This window comes from Limulus polyphemus, unplaced genomic scaffold, assembly GCF_000517525.1.
Source record: "Limulus polyphemus unplaced genomic scaffold, Limulus_polyphemus-2.1.2 Scaffold539, whole genome shotgun sequence".
NCBI lineage: Eukaryota > Metazoa > Arthropoda > Merostomata > Xiphosura > Limulidae > Limulus > Limulus polyphemus.
This window is the reverse complement of record NW_013666149.1, coordinates 151037-173952: the sequence shown is the minus strand read 5'-3', so window position 1 is coordinate 173952 and position 22916 is coordinate 151037. Positions and strand designations below refer to the sequence as shown.

At 29.7% G+C, this 22916-nt stretch overlaps 1 protein-coding gene across 1 annotated transcript in view; it reads left to right on the top strand.

Annotated features, from left to right (window-relative positions):
• Window positions 1–17620, top strand: part of LOC106458970 (inorganic pyrophosphatase-like) — a 20813-nt gene extending 3193 nt beyond the window's left edge. Inside the window, exons 2-11 of the mRNA XM_013918537.2 lie at window positions 1305–1420; window positions 3871–3990; window positions 6336–6422; window positions 7140–7203; window positions 8581–8643; window positions 10303–10343; window positions 10877–10963; window positions 14417–14502; window positions 15427–15536; window positions 17576–17620. Coding sequence (XP_013773991.1) covers window positions 1305–1420; window positions 3871–3990; window positions 6336–6422; window positions 7140–7203; window positions 8581–8643; window positions 10303–10343; window positions 10877–10963; window positions 14417–14502; window positions 15427–15536; window positions 17576–17604 — 803 coding nt within the window. The 3' untranslated portion in view covers window positions 17605–17620. The remainder of the gene's footprint in view (window positions 1–1304; window positions 1421–3870; window positions 3991–6335; window positions 6423–7139; window positions 7204–8580; window positions 8644–10302; window positions 10344–10876; window positions 10964–14416; window positions 14503–15426; window positions 15537–17575) is intronic.
• The last annotated feature ends 5296 nt before the right edge of the window (window positions 17621–22916 follow it).

The following is a 22916-nucleotide window of genomic DNA, read 5'->3' as shown; positions in this document are numbered from 1 at the left end:
TGTTTACTACAGGTCCCTCGAAATACCTGGGAAACTAAGATGTTTTAAGTCCATTATATATATATATATATATATATATGTTATACAGATAATATGCGAGTTGAGTTTATACATAGTAATGACCTTTGATATATATTGTGTGGTAACCATTATCAAGATAGTATTCCATACATCTGTCTGATCTATACATGATGGTAGTTCATTGAATACTCTTTGTTCACATATAAAACATTAATTACCCTTGTTAGAAGCCATTAGCATGCAGGATATGCAGAGGATTGTGAACTTGATAGTTTTTTATTTTTTTATATAAATGTGTTATGTAAAGGTTAAGATGAAACAATATAATTCTTTTGTGTTGGAGAAAAGTTTTTAATCCAAGGAAATCATGATTTAACAGTAAAAAGGTTTCCTTATTAGGCATAATCTAATTAGTGCAAACAGATCTTGTGATTATTCTTTCATTAAAATATTGTTCAGGGTAGGGAAATATTAACAGAGGCACAAACAGTATTGACAGAAAGAATCTCCATTTTGTTGTTGTCAATAACAAATGTTCTTATTTTTGTCATGTGTGCATATCTGGGAACTCTTGGTATGTGAACCAAAGTCTACAGAAATTCCTTTACATTGTCAATTATAAAGTATATGATCTTTGGGCAAGGTAGCAATTTCTTCAAGTGAAATGCCTGTGTATGTTTACTGTCTTGCATGTGACTTTTTTTTTATATCTTATCATTAGTCATCTAATTTGTTAGCCTATCCCATGTTTATGTGAACAGTATTTAATTTAATGAATTGTGGACAATAAATAAGGATTTCTATATGTTCATATCATTGCCATCTTACTTGTTTACTTATCAAAAACTTTTTTCAGTTTAATATTCAGTAATATTAAATAAACTAAGTTAAAGCTCATTACAAATGCTGAATATTTTATGATTGAGTGTTTCAAGTTATGGATCAGTTATGTATAATGTGATGTTTGAAAAATCTCTGGGTCAGCCAAATTCAAACTATCCCAGTTATGTAATTCATACTTAAAATTAAATGTGCTTAATGCTATTGTTAGAAACTGAGAAAAATTGCCAAGAATTTTCTTAGGTTTTAACAGACTTCTTCCACCTCTTTTGACTTGTTTGAAGATGATACTTTAGTCTTATTTCCACAGGCTATGTATTTTTTTGTACTTTTATAGTTCCAGTAATAAGTCTAAACCTTTGCTTTTAAATTTTAGTTTAAGGAAGCAGAGTAAAGTATGATAAAGTGAAACATTTGTGATGCTTAGTATTACTTTGTTCTAGGCAATGAACTTGGCCCAATATCACCATTCCATGATATTCCTCTATTTGCTGACAAAGAAAACAAGATTTATAACATGGTGGTTGAAGTACCACGTTGGACTAATGCTAAAATGGAGGTAATTTAATGAAAATTTTAGCTAGATATATAAATATTGCTTTTATTTAACTGAATAACTAACTTCTTTCTTTTTTCTAATTCACTTTATTTTATTGTATAAGATATTCTGTAGATAATATTATGGTCACTTTTGCTTACCTTTGCATATTGATCTTTTGATGAACTTTGATAGCCTTGGTTAATGTTAGTTAAGATACCACACCTGCCTCTGCATTTTAATTGAAAATTGACTTAGATCTGTGTTTGAGATCCATTTATTTGGCACTCATTCTAGTCAAGCAGTATGTAGTATCTGAATAAACTGTGCATAATTGAAGCCTTGTTAGCTTTTTTAGCATAAGATTGTTGATAAGTGATTGTTTGGGCCACATTTTATGGCCTGAAAAGTGTATCAGTATGTTTTATAATATTTGAATGATATTAAATAATATCTATCTTCCACTGTTAGATATGTTTACATATAGATATACATGTGTGTGTGTGTGCACTTTAGCATATTTATACTGCTTGAATAATTGTAAAGAAATATAATATATTGGTGAAAAGATACTGTAAAATAATTCTGCCTGAAATTATGGATATTTATTACAGTAAAAATAATAATAAAGGTAATCTGTGAATGATTTCATCTGTTTGGTTTAAGTTCTGCTAATTTCACTAATGATCATTATAAATCATACTAAAAATACACATATAAGGTTATTATTTTTAAGTTCCTCTAAAATTCAGTACAGAGAGTCTTAGTAGAATTCTATGTAATTCTACAGATATTTATTTTGTTGCTTATTAACCCATTCACTCCCATGAACATCATATTAAAAGCTCCATGGGTGTATCATTGTTTACACAGGTCCCTGAAATCCTGGGAAACTAGATGTTTTTAAGCCATGGTCTTGGAAAATTCCTGAAATTTCAGTTTCAATAAAAAGTCCCCCATAAATTTGCTTGATCTTAAAAAAAAAGTAAAAAAAAAAGAGTAGGTATCACAATCAGGTTTGTTTATATTTTGTGTCAACCATTATGAATGTCGTGCCTCACTAAACCCATTGCAATTTCCACTAACAGGCATATTTGATGAACAAAAATGCCAGGAAAATGCAATTTTAATCCTGTGTGGCAGGATTTCAGAGTCTTGAAAATTTGAGTACGAGTCTTGGAAAGTCACAAATTTACTTTTGTAATGTATATATGCATCCTAAAGTATTATTATGTCCACTGTAATTTACGTCATCTTAATTTCCTGTAGCAATGAATTCTTAAATATGATGCACCAAATATTTTAAATTGATAGCCTTTTAACTTCTTGGGTTTTTTCCTAGATCTTTTTGTTTTTACAGTTACAAAACACATTTTAAATCTTAACAAATATCTACTCTTTCTGGTAACTTTAGAAAAAAAAGTCTGTGAATTAAGTTATGTTGTTTATGGAATGTACCTCATCAAAATTACTAATGAAACTCTTGGACTTGAGAAAGTTGTTCAAGACAGTATTTTCTACCAATAAACAGTTTTCTCACAGTAAAGAGTATGTAATGAAACAAATTTGATGATTTTCAAATATCTACTCCGGTGAAAAACTTTTTTCCTCGGCTTCCAATGGCAAAATACTTTTCATTTACTTCTTTAACCAGCCCTCCATAATTTCCTGATGCTGTGCTTTTATTAGCATCTTTATTTCTTACACATTTGTGTAGTTTTTTATTAGGACTAGTAAGAGCTTTCCAAGGAGTGATTTGTGCATCTTATATTAAAACCTTTATTCAGCCCTACTTCCTAGTCTCCATCAACAGCTTTATATTAAAAAATTGACCTTTCTGAAGTCAGGAATTGTCATTCGCTGACATAGTTAATTTCTGAAATGCCATCCAGGGTGATTATGCTCTTATCAGTAGTACATAAATGTTCCTGCATAGCACAGAATTCTTGGGGCCAAAATCTAAATTTATTCTATTACTCTGTGTCATTAGTTGTTAATGGTGTGTAGGCATTCCCATTGTTTCACCTTCTTTATATTTTGAATGTATAAGCAATACAATAAACAATTATGACAAACCTGCTTATCCTCAAAAAATTTTAAATGTAAAAAAATGCATTAAAATATCCAAAGCTATATCTATCTTACACGTCTACCTTTTTTTTTTTTTTTCAGTGTTACTGCAACCATGTCTTTGTTTTTCTCAATTGGGCTTATTTGTGTTCCATTGAAAATGTAACAAAATGTGTTAAAATATCCAAAGCTATATCTATCTACACATCTACCCTTTTTTTTTCAGTGTTACTGCAACTATGTCTTTGTTTTTCTCAATTTGGCTTATTTGCGTTCCACTGTACTATTGAATAAATAGAAAAATAATCTTTATGCTGATGGTAGATGAAATGTAAACTATTTTATAATGAAAGGTTTTAAATGCATGCCAAAACATTAAGATTCTTAATTTTCCCGTGCAGATCAATACAAAGGAGCCTCTGAACCCTATTCATCAAGATCTTAAGAAAGGAAAACTACGTTTCGTTCATAACTGTTTTCCACATCATGGTTACATCTGGAATTATGGAGCCTTTCCTCAGGTATTGTACATTTTCTTACTGCATGCATTTCTAACAAACATCTTCTTCTGTATTATGCAATACTTCTTAATAAAAGTTATCAAATAGTTTAGTGAGTTAAATTATTTGTAGAATTTTATTGTACAAGATGATTCAAGAGTCCCTGCTCGTCAATTTTGTCAAATGCAGCATGTCAAAGCTCAATATATAATATTCCGATATGGTCTTACCTCCAGTGCACCAGTCTATATACTCCAAAAATTTTGTGACACTTTTGAACGTTTATATATCATGTAACTACTCACCACCAATAGCATAGCACCAGTTATATTGATGCAGCTATCTCCGTCTGATGTTTCCTCTCTATACTCACTTTCTCAATTGGCATGTGTTGTTTAGACGTGTGTTTTTTTTTAATCACATATGACTACTGTTTATGACTGTATTTCATTGACATTTCAATACCTTCTTCAACAGCTTTATTTTACTGTTTGCATTCAATTATTTCAATTTTTGTTTTGCAGTTGTTTATTGTTACTGAATTGTATGATAACTTAGAATGACTTCACGATTCAATGTATCGACAAAAGAAGTTCCCATTACAGTAGACAGTGCTTCTGGAATGACTACCCAGGCATCAGGATCAAGTTTATCTGCTGAGGAGGTACAGGTCTTGTTTCTCAGATAGCTAGATTCCTACATTTGGCTGGTAATTTCCTCTTTTCAACCTGACAATGTTGCTGAGGATGAAGAAAATCAAGGAGAAGATTCACTTTTTTCGGCACCTTCTTATTTTGGTCTGTCATACTCTACACTTTTTTTTTATTATTCTATTAATGTTACCAGAATCCTTTACCATTCCTCTTATGTCATCATATATCCAGATTGGTACTTCCTCCTTAAGACCCATTTTCCAGGAAGGTCATTTGGCTTTCACACCCATTTCTTTACCTTCCATTTCCCACCTGAACTCCCATTCTGATCCTGATCTGCTTCTTTGTCAGGTTCGCTCCCTATGGTGTTATGTGGCACATACTGCCTCTTTTTAGGGTTCACATTCCCAACCTTTTATTCCGTGAAACCTCTCTGTTTCCTGTGTTCTATCCCCTGTCACACTAACTGATTGGGTTCGTCAACTCCTTAGGCTGCCTTATTCAGACTTATCCATGGAAGGTTGGCATCTCCTCAGAGTTTCTTCTCTTCAAATTTGTCATATCATCCTGTCTTTGACTACTTGTCTTCATTGTCTGTTGGAATATACTGTTCAGTCTGGAATGTGGACTACTCCCTATTTTTTTGTCACTCATTATCTGCACTATCAGGCTATATCTTTTACAGGTAAATATCATCTCCCTCCCATGGCAGTTCTACACACTTCTGTTTGCCTTTGACTTAGGTATGTCTTTTCTCAATATTTCATTTATAGTTTATTTTCAGGGACCTTCTTTTAAAGCTTCTAATAGGATCCCACTCTGTGGTTGGTGTTGCCTGGCCAGGTGTAGTTTTACTCAAACTTGCACTATTTACCGTTAGAGCTATAATGGTAGTTATAGAGATGAGGTGTTCCACAAGACCATTATTGACATGCCTAGTGGTATATACTTAGATATACATAAGTTTAACCCAATGATAGACTGTTGTGAGTAAAGCAAAAGGGAATTTCTGCCCATCCCTGCTGACCCTTTGATTGCATAAATTGGGGATGGTCTACTTTTCAAAATAGGAAATTGTGGACACCCATTGTACTTTCTCCAGTGTGACATTCCTCCAGACTCAAAGTGAAGCATGGAGTGAGTCTTTACCCATTCCCAGTCACTGGAGTGGCGAACCAAGGAGGATTCCTACAAAGAGTGTTTATGAAAAAACTGACAAGAGGTGATGCTTTCAGCACTCAGATAACATATCCATGAACTCATCAACTTGATAAATTTCTTCTATTGATCCTGATTTTGTTTTTAATAAATTAGTTGTAGTATTGTTTTGATTAAAAAAAATTAACAGGGGAATAGAAGTGATGATTTAGCTATAATTGAATTTTTAAACTGTAGCAATGCTTGTAATATTAGGGATGTAATTTAATACAACTTATGAATGAATGTTAATTTGGAAGACTTTTTTAATAAAGTGAGATTTTCTGACACTCAAAAAAAAAATAGGTTAAATGAAAAATCAAACTCATCATCAAAAAGACAAAATATAAGGATTTCTATTATTTGAAGAAGAATGATTATTTCTGGCAAAGATTAAAAATAATTTTGAGTTTGTAATAGAGCAATTACATTTTTAAAGCAAATTTTGTAACAAGTAAATAGTTTCTCCATATTTCAAACAGTAGTTGGTGTTTAATCAACATTTTATTTTTGTAGACCTGGGAGGACCCTGGTAAAGTTGATGCTTCAACTGGCTGTAAGGGAGACAATGACCCAATTGATGTGTGTGAGATTGGTTACAGGGTGAGTGACATCAAATATTTGAGGTTAAGATACATGTCACAAAGCAAAATGTGTATTATAATATAGTGTTCTTTAAATGACCATTTCCAAACATGTTTGAAACTGTATAAGATTTCTTAGGTTTTTGTAATTTAATAAATAAATTTCAGAATTTGTCGTTTTTAGTAATAATCAGCCATTGATATTAACTTCAGTTAACTTGATTATCTTTTTAATTTTTGTTTGGTAACTGAACTTTTTTTTTAATTTGGTTAAATACGTAACAAATGTGCTTGATATATTTGCAAGACAGGGGATCGAAAATGAGAAGTAACATGTTGAGAGTAAACTATTTGATATGTTATATTTTCTTTAAATTTTTCTTTTTGTATAGTAAAAATATCTGTTGTAAAAAAGATGTTTCATTTTTCTATCATAATTATTGTATAATTCTTGATCTATCTCCTTTCAAAATAAGAACATCTTAAGTTTTTCAAACTCTTAAACCTGTGTATCAGATTCAGAAGTTTTTGAATACCCTTGATAAATCAGAAATGTGTTATCACCACTTCTTCTACTTGTTGAATTTTTTTTCGGCCATTTTTTGGAAGGGGGAAAGGTGTTTTTTGTTTTTCTTCAAGGATAAGTTTCAAACGGATGAAAAATACTAAGAATTTTTTTGCAATGGCACATGATAGAATAAAAAAGGTTGTATCTGTATAATTTTATATTCTGTAGGTGGCAAGTAGGGGACAAGTAATTCAAGTCAAGGTTCTTGGAACCATGGCTCTCATTGATGAAGGTAAGAATTATTGATATTACTTTTGGAGTCACAATTGCAAGTTAAGCCCATGTCAGACTGGGGAGGTGCCTCTGTTAATCCTTGATTTCTGTTTCACTTCTCACAGTGAAAATACTTAACCAAGTTGCATGAAATTCATCAAAAACATTCAACTTGTATCTGGTTTCTGCTTTAGAAATTCTTATAATTTGGTTTACTATTTTGATTACTTTATAAGGTTATGAAATTCTTAAAATTTTGTTGTAATTAGAGGCATTGTTTTGAAGAAAAAAAAGTTAAACAAATGCTTCCTTTCATCTCTGAATTTTTTTTTTATTGATCACAAAGCTCTTTTTATCTGTTCATTCAGTTTCAACATATTTGACATTCATTAATACATATTTTGTGACTATTTTGCCAGTAGAAGTAGTCACCACTTACTGCTATAATTTATTCAAAATATGTTAAAAATTAAGAGTTTTCATGATATATCATCTTACTTTTGAAAATAGTTGTCACCATTACCTTTGTTAGGCATGGTATCATGATTTTTGCCAATAATATTTTTGGTCAAGATCAGTTTATATCTAAAAAATATAGCTTGTTTGCAATAAATGCTAAGTTATTTTAATTCTGTGTTATTTGAATACAGTAATCTGAATAGTTTACTGTAGCTTGCCATACTCACCAAACCTGACTAAATTTATATAATGGCTTGTCTTAAAGGATATTTCTGTAGGTTTCAAACATTAAAAGAATGTGTTAAACAATTCCCAGATCTGTGGTTTCTTCTTAAGTATTGTAAACTTCATATTAGAATCTTTTGCTCACCCATACAGGAGCTCTGAGTATCTGTAAAGAATCCACAAATTACTGCTAAATCAACTATGTATAAATACATTAGAGAGTCTCTTTCATCCAATCATTTTTAACCATTGGCTTTAGCTATCGTACAAAGCTAAGCTTCATTATTAATATCTCGGGCTTCATGCTTTGATGTCATAAAAGGATGGTAACAAAGAGATTGAGGGTTTATAATGCTAAAATCTGAGTATTTCAATATCCACAGCAGACAGATCACAGATAGCCCATCATGTAGCTTTGTACTTAGCAGAGAAGAAATAATTAAATTGGCAACAAAGGGCTGTAATAATAAAATCACTAGCAGAGATGAAAATATACTTGCAAAAATCAAGATACGAGTCTATATTTCCAAGGGTTGATAGTTTCTTTGCAAATAAAACCTATACTTTCGGGCAAGAAAACATTCTATTTAGTAATGCTTATCTTTCAATAGATAATGTATGTAGAAAACTAAAATTTTCATTTATGTTATAATATTTATGTACTTTAAAAAGACAGGGTTTCATATTATTTTTCACGTATATTTATATATAGGTGAAACTGATTGGAAGATTATTGCAATTGATGTTAATGACCCTTTGGCAGACCAGCTGAATGGTAAGTTGTGTTTTCACACAGAAAAAAGTAAACAGTTTGATAAGACTATTTAATATTTTTACATGTAGTCAAAATTAGTATAAATTCAATAAATATATTAGTTACTAGTAGTTGTAGGTAATTCTCAGAAGTTTATTTGCTAAATTTCAATGATACAATGTTTTCTATTTTTACTATGTGGAAAGACAGATTATATGAATTTGCATTCTTTTTTTTCACACATTATATAATTAATTTTTCTTTCATAGAAATAAGCAAAATCATATTAGTACAAAATGTGCAAAAAAATACTTGTTTTGAGCATCTTATCTGCATAAATATACTCGTAATTACTTTGCAGGTTATATATATACACACACACACACATTGTAACAATCATGAATTGCAAAAGATTAACAGGATCTTTTCTTGCTGTGTTTCTGTGTGATATTACTCCCAGTTACTCCCATTGTAAATAGTACTACAACTTAATTATGTGTGAGAATGTGAACTAGAGTGTGGAGAATGAACACATTATTGCTATACATAATGAAAATGAGAACATTGCAGTATTTTCTTGCAACTGGGATTGACAAAACAGACCTTTTTGGAAGTAGAAGTAGTTTTGCACAAAGATATGATCATGAAAAGTTTAAGTAAGAGTGTGTAAGTAAAACAATGAAACATTGTTTTGTGGGGGTTATAATAGGGTGAGATTGTCTACACTACAGGAGTAAGAGATAATGTCAGATTTCAGTGTTACCCCATTTGAAGTTCTTTGGCACCAGCTAAAAGACAATTTGCAAAAAAATAATTAAATTAATCTCCAGCCACTGGAAAAAGAGTATACAGTAAATAAAAAGAATGAAATGCTATTTAATAATCTTGAAAACTGGTAGATCCATACATAGATCAATGCAATTATATAACTAAGGCTAAACAAGAACCTACTTGGAATAGGTTATTCATTTAATGCTTCAAAATGAACTTCTGATGCCAGTTCTTCTTAAACTTAAATGTTGGTACCTCAAACTTTCACAGAAATTGTGTGAGAGAGAGAGAGAACATGCACAAAAATATCTTGTATGTGAAAATACATAATATTGTAAATTTCCAACTTACAATGAAAATGTGCTAAGGTAAATATACAAAAGCTGTAAAGGTGTGGAGTAATCTGAATTGTAAAAGTAATTAAGTGCTCATTCAGAATATACCTTAATAGAAGTTATTGGTAAACAAAACTGTCAATGATTTGCACATGAAAGTAAAGGTATTGGTAATATTTGCTATAGTAGAAACATTTACTGTTTAAAGAAATCCTAGAATATGTGTTCATTTTCAAAATCACAAACACCTGAGGTGCCACTACTCATGGCAAACTTTCAACTTCTCTCTTTCATAATAAAAGCAAACTGCTTTTTTGAATTTGTATAATATACAATATGGTAGTGGCCATGAACAGTTGAAGTTTTGCTTTTAATAATTTCTATATGCTGAGAAAAATATCCTGTACTAATTTAGTACTGAGTTTTAATAATTTTTAGTGGGTTGTGTATATATATATATTTTTGCATTGTAAAGCCATGAATCTAAGTATCAGGGTTTTGCTTGTTTTAGCAGTTAGTTATCACATTACAAGTGTATGCTAAATATTTCTTATTTTCTGTTGAACCTTCACAGATATTGAGGATGTTGAAAAGCATATGCCTGGATTTATACAGGTAAGTCATAGATATGTAAACGTTTGGTTAATATCTACTTATCTGTTTTACTTTGGTATAGTATTAAGAGTATCCATTTACTAAATATTGCTTCATTGTATTTATGTTTACTTGACATGACATACTTAGTTTTGTTTCAATTTTCGTGCTCTACTAGGTTCTCTCTGAGTTGATGGTAAAACATAATTACAGGACCTGAATCTTTTTGAATTTATAATTTTAGTACATATTAGGTATGTATTATTTTATAAACAGTGTTCAAGGTAACTTATGTTATTAAAATGTTTTAATTAATATATTTTAGTCTAAGAAATAAGCTTACTCTTTTGTTTTTGCATACAAATACCAGAAATGTCATTCATTTTGATACGTATCAACTGGTTAGAATATGTTTTAGCTGATTAGAAAGTTATAATGTATGTGTGCATACACACATACACACACACATATATATATATATATATATGTGTGTGTGTGTGTGTGTGTGTGTGTGTGACTTAAAACTTTCATTTTCCTGTAAATTTTTACTCTAGGCAACCCATGAATGGTTCAAAATCTATAAAATGCCAGATGGAAAACCTCAAAATCAGTTTGCTTTTGATGGTGAAGCAAAGAACAAGGTAAGATAAAAACAGTTTTTTGAAGATGTACAAAGTGTTGAAATACCATTTTACATGTTATGTGTAATATGATGATTATATAAATGTTTTTTGAAGGTGTACAAAGTATTGAAATACCATTTTACATGTTATGTGTAATATGATGATTATATAAATGTTTTTTGAAGATGTACAAAGTATTGAAATACCATTTTACATGTTGTGTAATATGATGATTATGGAAATGTAAGCAGTTTATGTCAACAGACTATGTGTGTTATAGTTGAAAAACTTTGTTTACTAAAATGTGTGAAGATATTTTGTACAATTAGAAACAAATTTCATGTATAAAACCTGTGTTGTTAACAAGCAAGTTCTTGTAGCATATTATTGAGTCTATTTGACTGCAAGTAGCAAAAAAAATATAAACATTTCTAAATTTTTAGCTGGAATTCTGGACCAAATACAAATGAATGTAGAATTTGTAGTATTTAATGCAATTATATAAAGTGTTGTATAACAGCAAAGTAGCTTCACAGCTATACACATGATAAGTTGAAAACATAGATGTTTGATTTGATAAAATACTAAAGTAAAAATTCAGTTAATACTTTTAATAACTTTTATATAATTGCTGATTGTTTTCTTCAGACTTTTTAACTTAAGATTGTACTAGGTTTATCTTGTTAATTTTAAAGGCGTATTTGCGATACACGTGCATTTACCAGAGATCATTACACTACACTAGTTAGTGTAAATTATGCAAAATCCTACCAAAGTATAAATAGGAGGAGCATATCTTTATTTCTAAGGATGGATATTTTTCCGTAGATAACTTGTCTCATTTTAAAACTTGATAATAAAACGAGAAAATGATAGGCTCAAAAAACAGTTATTAAGCAGTATTTTTTGTGCAATACAAAAATTTTAAAAACCTTGAAAGAGAATTTATTATCATGAGAGTCAAGGCTCTTGTTGTGATGAAATTCGAATTACTCAAAACTGAACTAGAAACGTTCCCACAGGGCCAGACTTAAAAATATGTTTATTTGCTGTAATCCTAAACTAGTTTAAAATGAAGGTAGGTAATATTGTTTTTAATTGCTTGACAAAAAATTTTCTAAAATAGCACTAATTCCATGACCACTTAAAATATAACATGTTAAACCATGAATACAATTACTATCAATATTTATTCTAAGAAGAGAATTACAGAAATTTAAAATTCTTTTGCAACACACACTTGCTGGTCGATATCGACCTTGATCGATGCAATTGTATTGCTGTTGTCGAAAATTTTACGGGTTCTTTTCCATTTGCCAAGTAAATATACCAGTACTTCTCTCCACGTAGATAAGTTTCCAACTGGAATTAATTTGTTTTTGATCCTAATCCTCAATCTGCAAAAACATTTTTCAGAGACAGATATGCTGAACAGACTTGTGTTCTCCCCTGCTAGTTTGGGTATTTATTAGTTTAATATGAAGGGTTGTTCTGGGAACAAGGTAATCCATATTGTCAAACCTCAATGCATTGGTCAGTCAGCGTTGATCGGTTGAATGGTAATCAGGTGATGCCCTCCCAAATCATTGCAGACTACATGAACTTCCGAGAAAAAATATTTTAACCATAATACGGTGATAAACATTTTTAAAGTTGTCAAATTTTGTTAGATGGATTGGTAAATCAGCAGAAATTGTTTAAAATAAAAATTTCCCATGCCATAATGTCAAAAAAATCTCTCAGTCAGTCACAATTTCAAATGGTCGGTCAGGTTACAGCAAACAGAAATATTTTTAAGCCTGACCTAGATAGAAAACATGAACTTCATCTATACAGAGGAAGCTTTGTAATATACCAAATAATTTTCTAAGTGTGTTATATTGGAAAGAAGCTACAGTATTCCAAACACTTAGTGTTTCAACTAAATTAAAAATTGGTACTTTTGAATAATTAAATTGTCATGTTAACTCTATAAGAAATACATCAATGCATAATGATTTTGAGCTAGAGATGTGTAAGTTTAGTATTTTACATGTACCTGTTGTTTGTTACTTGTTGCTATTCAAAAGGTTAATTCAAAACTATTAACTTGTTAGCTAAATTTGACTCAAGACAGCCAAACTGAAGTGCCATTTGCATGAAGTAAATCCATTATACACTGAACAAAAGAACTGGGGGGAGGGGGTTACTCTAATATTATGCCTCAGCTTATTTCCTAGACATTTAAAGCTCTTATGCTTCTGCAGTTTTAGTAGGCATTTAAAACTGTTCTATTCATATTTAGCTATTAGTAGTTGTTATAGTCTTTGATAAGAGATACCAAATAAGCCAGATTAGGTATCGAAAATTAGGTGTGAAAATTAGAAAACAGTCATTAGCTCCAAGGGTTAGTTAACTAAATCAAAATTATTCTATTTAAAATAATTAAATCATATTTATTTATTGCTGCTCTGAGGATATTAAACTGAATTAAAGTTTGTGGTTAACAATTAACTCTTAATGAATGTCACTTTATCTCTAAGAAACATAAGTATGTATTTAATGATTACCCAACATAATGGTGTAAATCCAAATAATATTGCTTGGAGCTTGAAATAGTACTTTGGGCTGCAACTAAATATTACCATCTAATGTTCAAACTCGGAAAGCTATGATTCACTTCAATAGCCTGTAGCTGAAGACTAAATTCCAAAAATATAAAAAAAATGAGATACTAAGTCTTCATAAAACAATACACTATTAAATTTATGCTGCAGCATGATGACTTAGCTTTACTGAATATTAAAATTTTCACTTCACATCTTTATTCTTAAAAAAAAATCTAGAAATATATTTACATTAAAGAAGAAAAACCAATAGATTGCAATGCAGAAAAATACATGTTATTATGTTCCATATTTTTTTATTTTGACATAACATAGGAAATAAGTTAGCATCTTAATGTTGATTTATACGTTAAATCCCATTTCTAAGTCAAAAACTTCATTAACCAAAGAAAATTGAAATTAATATATGAGATCTGAAATAAATTGTTCCTCTTGATATTTGAATTCTCTAACATTTAATTTCTAATGCTGTTTTAAAATAATGCTTAATCTGTCACAAACTGAACAGTGACCTGAAGTGCTACTTTTACCAGTTATTGGTTTAAAAATGTGTAATGAACTGACTCAGAGGATCGTGGGGGAAAAATCTGCAGTCTTATTTCCAAACCTTAGACCTGTTTTGGTATTGTTTTAACAAAAGTAATTTATGTTAAACCTGCATTTGTTATAATGTTCTTCTCACTAGCTAGAAATCTTGATAAAGTATAAATCTGCTACAGAAATGCTTTAGTGCAAGGAAAAGCAATGAGATTGTGAAATAGTTTTTCAATCTTGAAAATGTTGTTAGTTTTGTTTTGTAAAGATGCATAAACTTTATTAAAACCTAAGGCTGATTTGTTTTCAGTAATTAACTTTCTTTCTTAAGGACTTTGCTGAAAAAGTCATAGAGGAAACTCATGATAATTGGCAGGAGCTGATCCAGAGCAAAACAGGAAAGGAAGAATTATCATGGTATGAAAGCTTGGTTGTCGAAATTTTTACATCTTACCACAGAACCACATTACGATTGTTATAAATATGCTATGTGAACCAATGAAAAGACTCAAAATATTTCATTTGTTTTGTAATGTTTCAGATTAAAATTAATTCAAATATATTCTTATAAAATTACTTTTTTTTTAAATGGTTATAATGTTTAATTTTAAGATATTGTTTCAAATGTTTCACAATTGCAAGTTCACATAATATTTTCATCAACAATATGATTAGAAAAACGTTTTTTTAATGATTCTTTAATATTAAACTAGAAATTAAAAAAAATCATTGTGTCTTTTTTATAGAAATAGTTAATATGCATAGGCTTTGTTTCATTTCAAACTTTTTATACATATACTTACATGAAAGAAAACTTCTTAGTAATATAAGCTTGAACACCTTAACTCTTTATGCAAAACAGTATAAAAATCATTTTGGCACAAAAATAGCAAGTCAAATGTTTTTCTGTAGAACAGCCGCATTACTTAGAGGAACAGAATTTTACATATTTAGATATAATGTAAATTTCTGAAAGACTTTCTCTGTATACTAAAGTAATCAGGATAACGGAATATAATTTTTTGTCATGAATGTTGTTGTTGTTTTGTTTTTTAACTTGGCTTATCACTTACTGTATCTTTTAATTTTTATTAAACCCATTTAGGAAAAGTAATAAAACTGAATGTTAATTCACGTGATATTTCTCAAGAATGCTTGTGTTCTACTAAATATCAAACACAAATGGAGTTAAGTGTGTATGCGTATATGTACATCATTCTTATATCTGTTCAAAAATCATTCACTCTCCAGAAAACGAAATTTTTTGTAGTACTATTATCAGAAAATTTGTATTTCAGACAAATAAAAGTATTATAAAGCTGATTGTACTATTTTTTGAAGCTCAAATGTAAATGTTGAAGACAGTCCATGCAAGATTAGTATTGACGAAGCAGAAAACATTATTAAACAGAGCCCAGAACCTGGACCTGCCATGCCTCGTGATCAAAGTGGTAAGAATAGAATGAGTTTTAAAGGATCTTAAAACTTAAATAGTTTTTTTCCTACTTTCTTTGTTTCTATGTTACTTGATCTTGTAACATTATTTTTGTAGTTTGATTATCGAATCTTCACCATTACCTGAAACAGCAGTTTGTTTCTTGCTTTACATAGTGTAGTTTATGTTTTTTCTCGGCTTTACAGGCAGTAAAACATTAACAAAATTGTACTATTTCTAGCTTTACTTAATAAATTACTCAATATGAAAGATAAAAAAGAAATACACAAATAAAATATACAGTTTTGTGGCTGTTACTTCCATTAGAAACTGTTATCTATAACGGTGGAGAGTTCAAAAATGGTTTTGAAATTTGAAATGGTTAGTATTTTCTTTAGTGTTTTAAAAAAATTAATTTTATCAAATATAATTCTACATTTATTGTCTAGATATTTTGAGAGGCTGTGACAGATGTGGATGAACAAAAAAAGTTAATTTTATTTGTTTATCAAAATATTCAGTAATTTCTCATTTTTCTTCAATGCAAGTTGGGCTATTTGGATACTTGTAATTGTTGCTGCATAGGTTATCTTCTTTTATTTGTTTTCAGACAACGTTAAGTCAGGTGGCTCATGATATTTTAAAATTTTAATGACTAACTTGATAAATAGATATCGATTAGACATCTTCAGTCTTAGTAGATTATAATTGCTTAACATAATATTACTTTGCACCTAATTGGCTTACTAAACTGGAAAAGCAAGAATGTTAAAATAACCATTACAAAGAATTATGGCTTGTTGATAAACGTGTGTACAAATATATACTTTTCAATTACAATTTTAAGTTGAATTTTTTTTTATAAAGAAACTTGTGATGTAGCATGAATTTCATTTAATCTCATTGGAAACCTTTAGCCAATTATCACAAATTTACAGTAAAGCTTCTTGTTCTTTGCTAATTCAGATGGGAATGTAAAGGGGTAAGAATCAATTAAAACAATTCAACTTGTGTTAGAGGCAACAAAAGTAGAACTAATCTGATCTGAGTTCATGCAAAGATAAAAGTAAACATTTTGGAATGGATTTTGCAAGTTGACAACTATCATATCAACCTTGAAGAAACCTTCTGTATAGCCTTTTCCAGTCATGATTTATTGCACTTTAAGTTCATACAAACTAACTAAAAATGTAATTATTCTAACTTTTATACAGTTTTAAAAGAGTTTATGAATCTCAAATTTATTTGAATATAAATTAATAACACTTGGCTTAAAATGAAACCAAAATAGAATCGTGGTGCAATATTTTGTTTTCTTTTGATTTTTGTGCTTAATGGTAAGTAGATTGTTTTAGATTGATGGATGCAGGTACAGGTGAGTCATATTGTGATTTAAGTTGTATTGAAGTCTGTAAAACAGATTTAACTGAAAGAGCTCAAAGATTTAATTTACAAAATGAAAAGCTACTTTGAAGTATTGTAGTACATTCATTGGAATGTATTTTGTAGTTTTCTAGACTTGCATATCATTTTTATATAGCATTTCAGTTGCTCAAGAGTAAGCTTGAGGGCTTGTAACACTAAAATTTATGGTTTGATGTGACAGTGGGCAAAGTATAGATAACCCATTAGGTTGCTTTGCTCTTAAAAACAAATAAACATTTTGTATAGCATATACTACTGGAAAGAGGTATGCAGTGTTGCAGTATTACGTTACTGGTTGGAATTTAAAATAATTAGGGAGAAATAGTAATTAAAAAGAGCTTTTAGAACTATAGAATCATTTTTCATATTTCTTCTTGTTTTTGCGTAGCTGTGAAATAATTTGAGATATCACAATAGGAATTTGGTGTTTTATGTTTTTTTACCTGGAAATTACACTATTCAGTAAAAACCTAACATAGCCAAGTAGTTCAATTTACTTTCTAGTGTTACATAAAAATTACAAGTGACAAAAAAATTAAGTGAATTTTTTGCATCATTGCTGTCTAGCTTTTTATATCACTGTATTTTAACTTTTATATTTATTGAATTGACTTTTTTTCTTCATTTTAGTGAACAAATGGCATTTTGTGCAGCTGTAATGGAGACGTTCACCATTGTTCATTATCAGGCTGTTCTCTCTACAAGAATAGGCTTGGATTAAAGCAAAAAAAATTGATGTGGTATTTTTCAAGTTGTTGGTCCGTGTTCTCATTGCTTCATATACAAGCAACATTCTTTCAGTTTTAATTGTTATCCAATTATTCCAGTAAATAAATAAAAAATAGTCTGAATTATTATTTGGGGGTGGGGACAAATGGCTTTGAAATGGTGATAGCTGATCTGTATCTTCAATGTCTGAATAAAATATTAAAAAAAAACTTATTATATTTGTATTTCAGAAGCTATAGAATGTAAAGAATGTAAGTAGATGTATATGTTATATTCACTCGTATATATATATATATATAATAGAAGCAGCTGCTATGGGTATTAAAAACTTTTATTTAAAACACAAAACAAATAATGTTTTGACCTCCTTAGGTCATCATTGAGTTAAAAAAGATGATGACCTAAGGAGGTCGAAATGTTGTTATTAATTTAATACTATTAATTACATTAATTATCCATAGGCAATTAAAATCAGCACTATAAAACAATAATGAACTTAATACAAAATAAAAAAACATTATAATGAGATCAAAATTGAAAATTATTCTTCCATTACCAGTCCTTGTTATCATCCTTAAGTCATAATGGGTAATGTAAGTGGCCATAGGACCCAAACATATTGGGGACGTTCCACCTATTGGACAAAATCCCAACGCTAATGTAAAACTTGCCGGCGATTAAGGAGAATCAGTTAAGGGTTGGGAGTTGAATGGTTGAACCTACAAAGTCTCAACTGCTACTGCCTTTCGCTGTGTGCAGCCAGTGTGGGAAGGCAGTTACCCGTTAATATTTAAATATAACCTTAAGGTAGATTTTTCTTTTTCTCCATTTTAGTGAACAAGTGGCATTTTGTGCAAGTGTAAGGAAGATGTTCACCATTGTTCATTCACCAGGCTGTTCTCTCTACAAGAATAGGCTTGGATTAAAGCACAAAAAAATTGATGTGGTATTTTTTAAGTTGTTGGTCCATGTTTGTGATTTAAAATAATTCGGCAGAAATAGTATTTACAAGGAGCTGCTAGAACTGCAGAAACATTTTTTTTCTATTTCTTCTTGTTTTTACATGGACTGAAAGAATTTGAAATCTCACAATAAGAATTTGGTGTTTTATGTTTTTTTACCATGAAATTACACTATTCAATAAAAAGCTTGCATAGTCAAGTAGTTCAGTTTGCTTTCTAGTGTTACATAAAAATTGCAAGTGACAAAAAGATTTTAAGTCACTTGCAAGTCCATGTTTTCAATGCTTCATATACAAGCAAAATCTGCAAGTTTTAATTATCAAATTACTCCAGTAGATAAAAAAAAAATTAATTATTATTTGGGGGGGGGTCATTATGGTTTTGAAATGGTAGTGGTTGATCTGTACTATTATGTCAGCTATATATATATATATATATATATTACGACATCCATTATGATTTAAGGATGAGGAGAACTGGTAATGAAAGAATAATTTTGATCTCATTATCATGTTGCTTTTGTTTTTTTTATATCGTGAATTGAGTAAATAACACATGCATTTGTGTGATAAATGGCAACATTCTGCTGTTGTCCTAGAACAATACACAGAAAATTCATAAATAAGATTTAGTGATAATAAAAATTATAAAAAAATGTAATGAATGTTCAATAGAAAGTGTTTTTGGATCTACTTTTAGAAAACCCATCTTGATGTTTAACAAAGATTTCTAAATCTATTTTCAAACATACTTTTTAACTTACTTGATTTGGATTTTTAGTAGACTGATTTGAACTAAGGTTGCACAATACCAAAATTCAAATTGTTGTTACTCTTTTTAACTATTAAGTTAATATTGTTTTGTTTTTGTCTTGGTGTGTTTCAATTGTATATACACATCTTAAGTTAATATACTGTAACTAAGAAGAATGTGACAACAAAAAATCTGAAGGAAATTCTTTTATTTAATTATTTTTATGTTTTATCACACTTTTAACCAGGGGTGAAATTTTGCTGATAGTCACCGATACTGAGTACTGGATCTTATTTTTTAAGGCAATACAAGTACCAGGATTTATTTGAGCTGCTTTATCATTTTGTATGTTTACTTTTAGATTTTTTTCTTTTTCAAAAACTGGTACACTTCACCCAGCTGAGTACCTCTACTTTTTTTTGTTTTTGAGAATTTCACCCCTGCTTTTAACTATAAAAGTGGGACCATGTTATGTATTTTATTATACACCATTCCATTTCAAATAGATGTATGTGAAAATGTAAGGCTGCTTCTAATGTAATATGACACATGTATGTTATGTGCTCAGATACCTTGGTGTAGATAATTAAGAAAGTATAATATAACTACATTACTTGATGCTGTTTGTGTATTATCATTTGACTTTAATCCCAAAAGAAAATGTATTTTACAACAAAACACACATTTAAAATTTAATAGACAGAAAACTGGTTTAACTACACATTAAACAATTTTAATAGCAAACAATGCACACTGAAAATGCTGTTTCTACTCATCTGTCAAGAAACCTGCATCTTGTCTGTTTAGTTTCCATTATAATAGTTAGTGTTCATTTAGTCTGTTAGATTCTTCTAAAATAGTAAAGAAAGTTTGTTATTAAGAACATCTTTTCAGTAGTGTTAAACCCATGTTATGTGTCTCACTCTTACTTCACCAACTTTAAAATATTACTTTCAATCAAAAATGCAGTGCTTTCCCAAACCAAAAAACTTAATGCATTATAAAATTGGCACACTTTAAACTTATCTTTTTGATATAAAAATTGCAACAAGTGATGGCTAAATATTATGTTGGGGGAAAAAAACAATTCATTACATGATTAGATGCATAGTTTCCCAATATATTTTGAATAAAATAGTTTGCATTATGGGTAGGGAAGCCTCTGAAGTACATAAAAAGTCAAAGCTTGCTGTCTGATGGGTAATGGTATAAATGACACAGGAAAAACTAATTTGTATTTTAAAAGTTTGTAATTGTCCTTAATATGTCATTTCAAATTCACATATGTGTAGTTTAAATTGTAGATAGTGTGAAAGGTCAGACTTCTACGTGTGTCTGTATTTTGTTTTTCAATTTTCATGTATAATTATCTTACCTACTAAATAATTTGCAGTATATGCATCACACTTTGTTCACAAAGCATAACTCATTTTAGTGATAACATTTGTTGCATAAAAAAGAATAGCAATTGCTACAGCAGCTAATGGTTATTGGCCATGTTTTATTGTGACAATTACAAATTAGTAATGTTATTAGTATTATCTTTCTCCTGTTACCACTGGAATATAGATTTTATTGCAGTAGAGAATGGATTCTTATTGATAAACAAATCTGTATCACTTCCTCTCCTCTTCAGTTTCAACTAGAACATAGATTTTTTTCTTCAGTACAAATGTATTCTTATTGATAAACAAATCTGTATCACTTCCTCTCCTCTTCAGTTTCAACTAGAACATAGATTTTTCTTCAGTACAAATGTATTCTTATTGATAAACAAATCTGTATCACTTCCTCTCCTCTTCAGTTTCAACTAGAACATAGATTTTTCTTCAGTACAAATGTATTCTTATTGATAAACAGATTTGATGAAGAGAAGGCTTGGTACGATAATTCTCTCCTCCACTTAAATATGGGAATATTTAGTTGCTTTCTCATTAGTGTACAGGACTATGGATTTGTGAGTCCATCATTTGAATCTTGTTACCATCAAAGAAAAAAAAAACACTGCACTTTGGGGCTATATGTGTTTTATAGGGGTGGTGGACAAATTCTACTATTTGGTCAGAAAAATGTTGCCCAAAAGTTGGAGATGGGTGCTGTTGACTATCTGCTTTACCTCTAGCCTATCAGGCTTAAGCAGATTGCCCTTCAATAGTTTTGCATGAATATCCAAAATCAAACATTTACTATATTCAAGCTATTTATTTTAGTTTATTTCACCATCACTTCTTCGGTCATTGATGAAATGTTTGAAGCTTAAACTTAATATTTATATTACTCAGAAAAAGATTGAGTTAAAACAACTTGTCTTAAGCTCTGTTTTGTAATGTGTATTTTAAATTAATTTTGTAGTATATCTCATAATTTTGTATTTAAAAGCTTTAAGTTTTTCATATAGTACAAATGTTTCATTTTGCAGACCATCATATATGACATACCTTATTTTCATATAAATTGAAGAAAGAGAACTATTTTTATTTTAAGAGATAATTGAAATGGGATACTTGTAGTCTTATGGTAATACTGCAAGCCACTTGTTAACATCCATAAAGATATAGCTTAATTTCAACAGAACATTAGGGATAATAAAGTAAATGTACACTAAACAGATTTGTTCACATTATAGGTATAAATCAATGGGATCATTTGCAATATTTAATTTTTATTAAAACAGTTTGGATGTAAGCATCAGAAATATTTTTGGTATGAAATGTAAGTAATTGTAGACATTTTTCGCTGTTCTTATATCACTTTTTTGTTATTGTTTTTTAAGTGTCTAAAATACCAGAAAAGGGAGCAGTTCTCACTAATGATTTGTGTTCTAAAAGGGTAAGATGAAGCATACAAGTCAACCTAAAAAAAATAATAAAAATTGAAATGTTATAGTATCACTTGAGATGCCCCGAATGTTATCTTTATTAGAAAATTGCATGTGCTCCTACCCTATGTGTTTGTGCATATGGGAGACTTAAATATTTAGCCAGAATAGTTGACTATAGAGAAAGTGTCATGATAAGCAAAGTCCATTTAATTCAGGAAATAAAGTATCTAGTAAATTATGGATCAACCTACAGTAAAAAGTTAGTTGTTTCACTGTTTATGTTTCATGAGATATGACATATATATTTTAATTATTCTAAATTAGTCAAGCTTGATGAAGAGCATCTGCTTAAAACATTGTTGAATAAATTTTTTATTTATTATATATAAACTTTTTGTTTCTTAACATATTTCAATAGAAACCAACTACAGTTCAACAACTGTAAGGAATTTTTTCGTTGAAAAATAATTAGTCTCAAGTAAAGTCCATGTTTTGGTAATAAATATTCAAAATGATTTTGTTTTTTATCCGAGTGAAAAAAAATATACACCAAAAGTTAGAAGTAATTCTGTAAGTTGTTTGGTTTGTTTTCCACTTAGTTCTCTGTGAATTTCAAGCACTGACTGGAACACATTTGCCAATTCCAAAAAACCATACACCTATTGCCCGGCAGTGATAGCCAGGTTTACAGGGACAGAACTGTGAG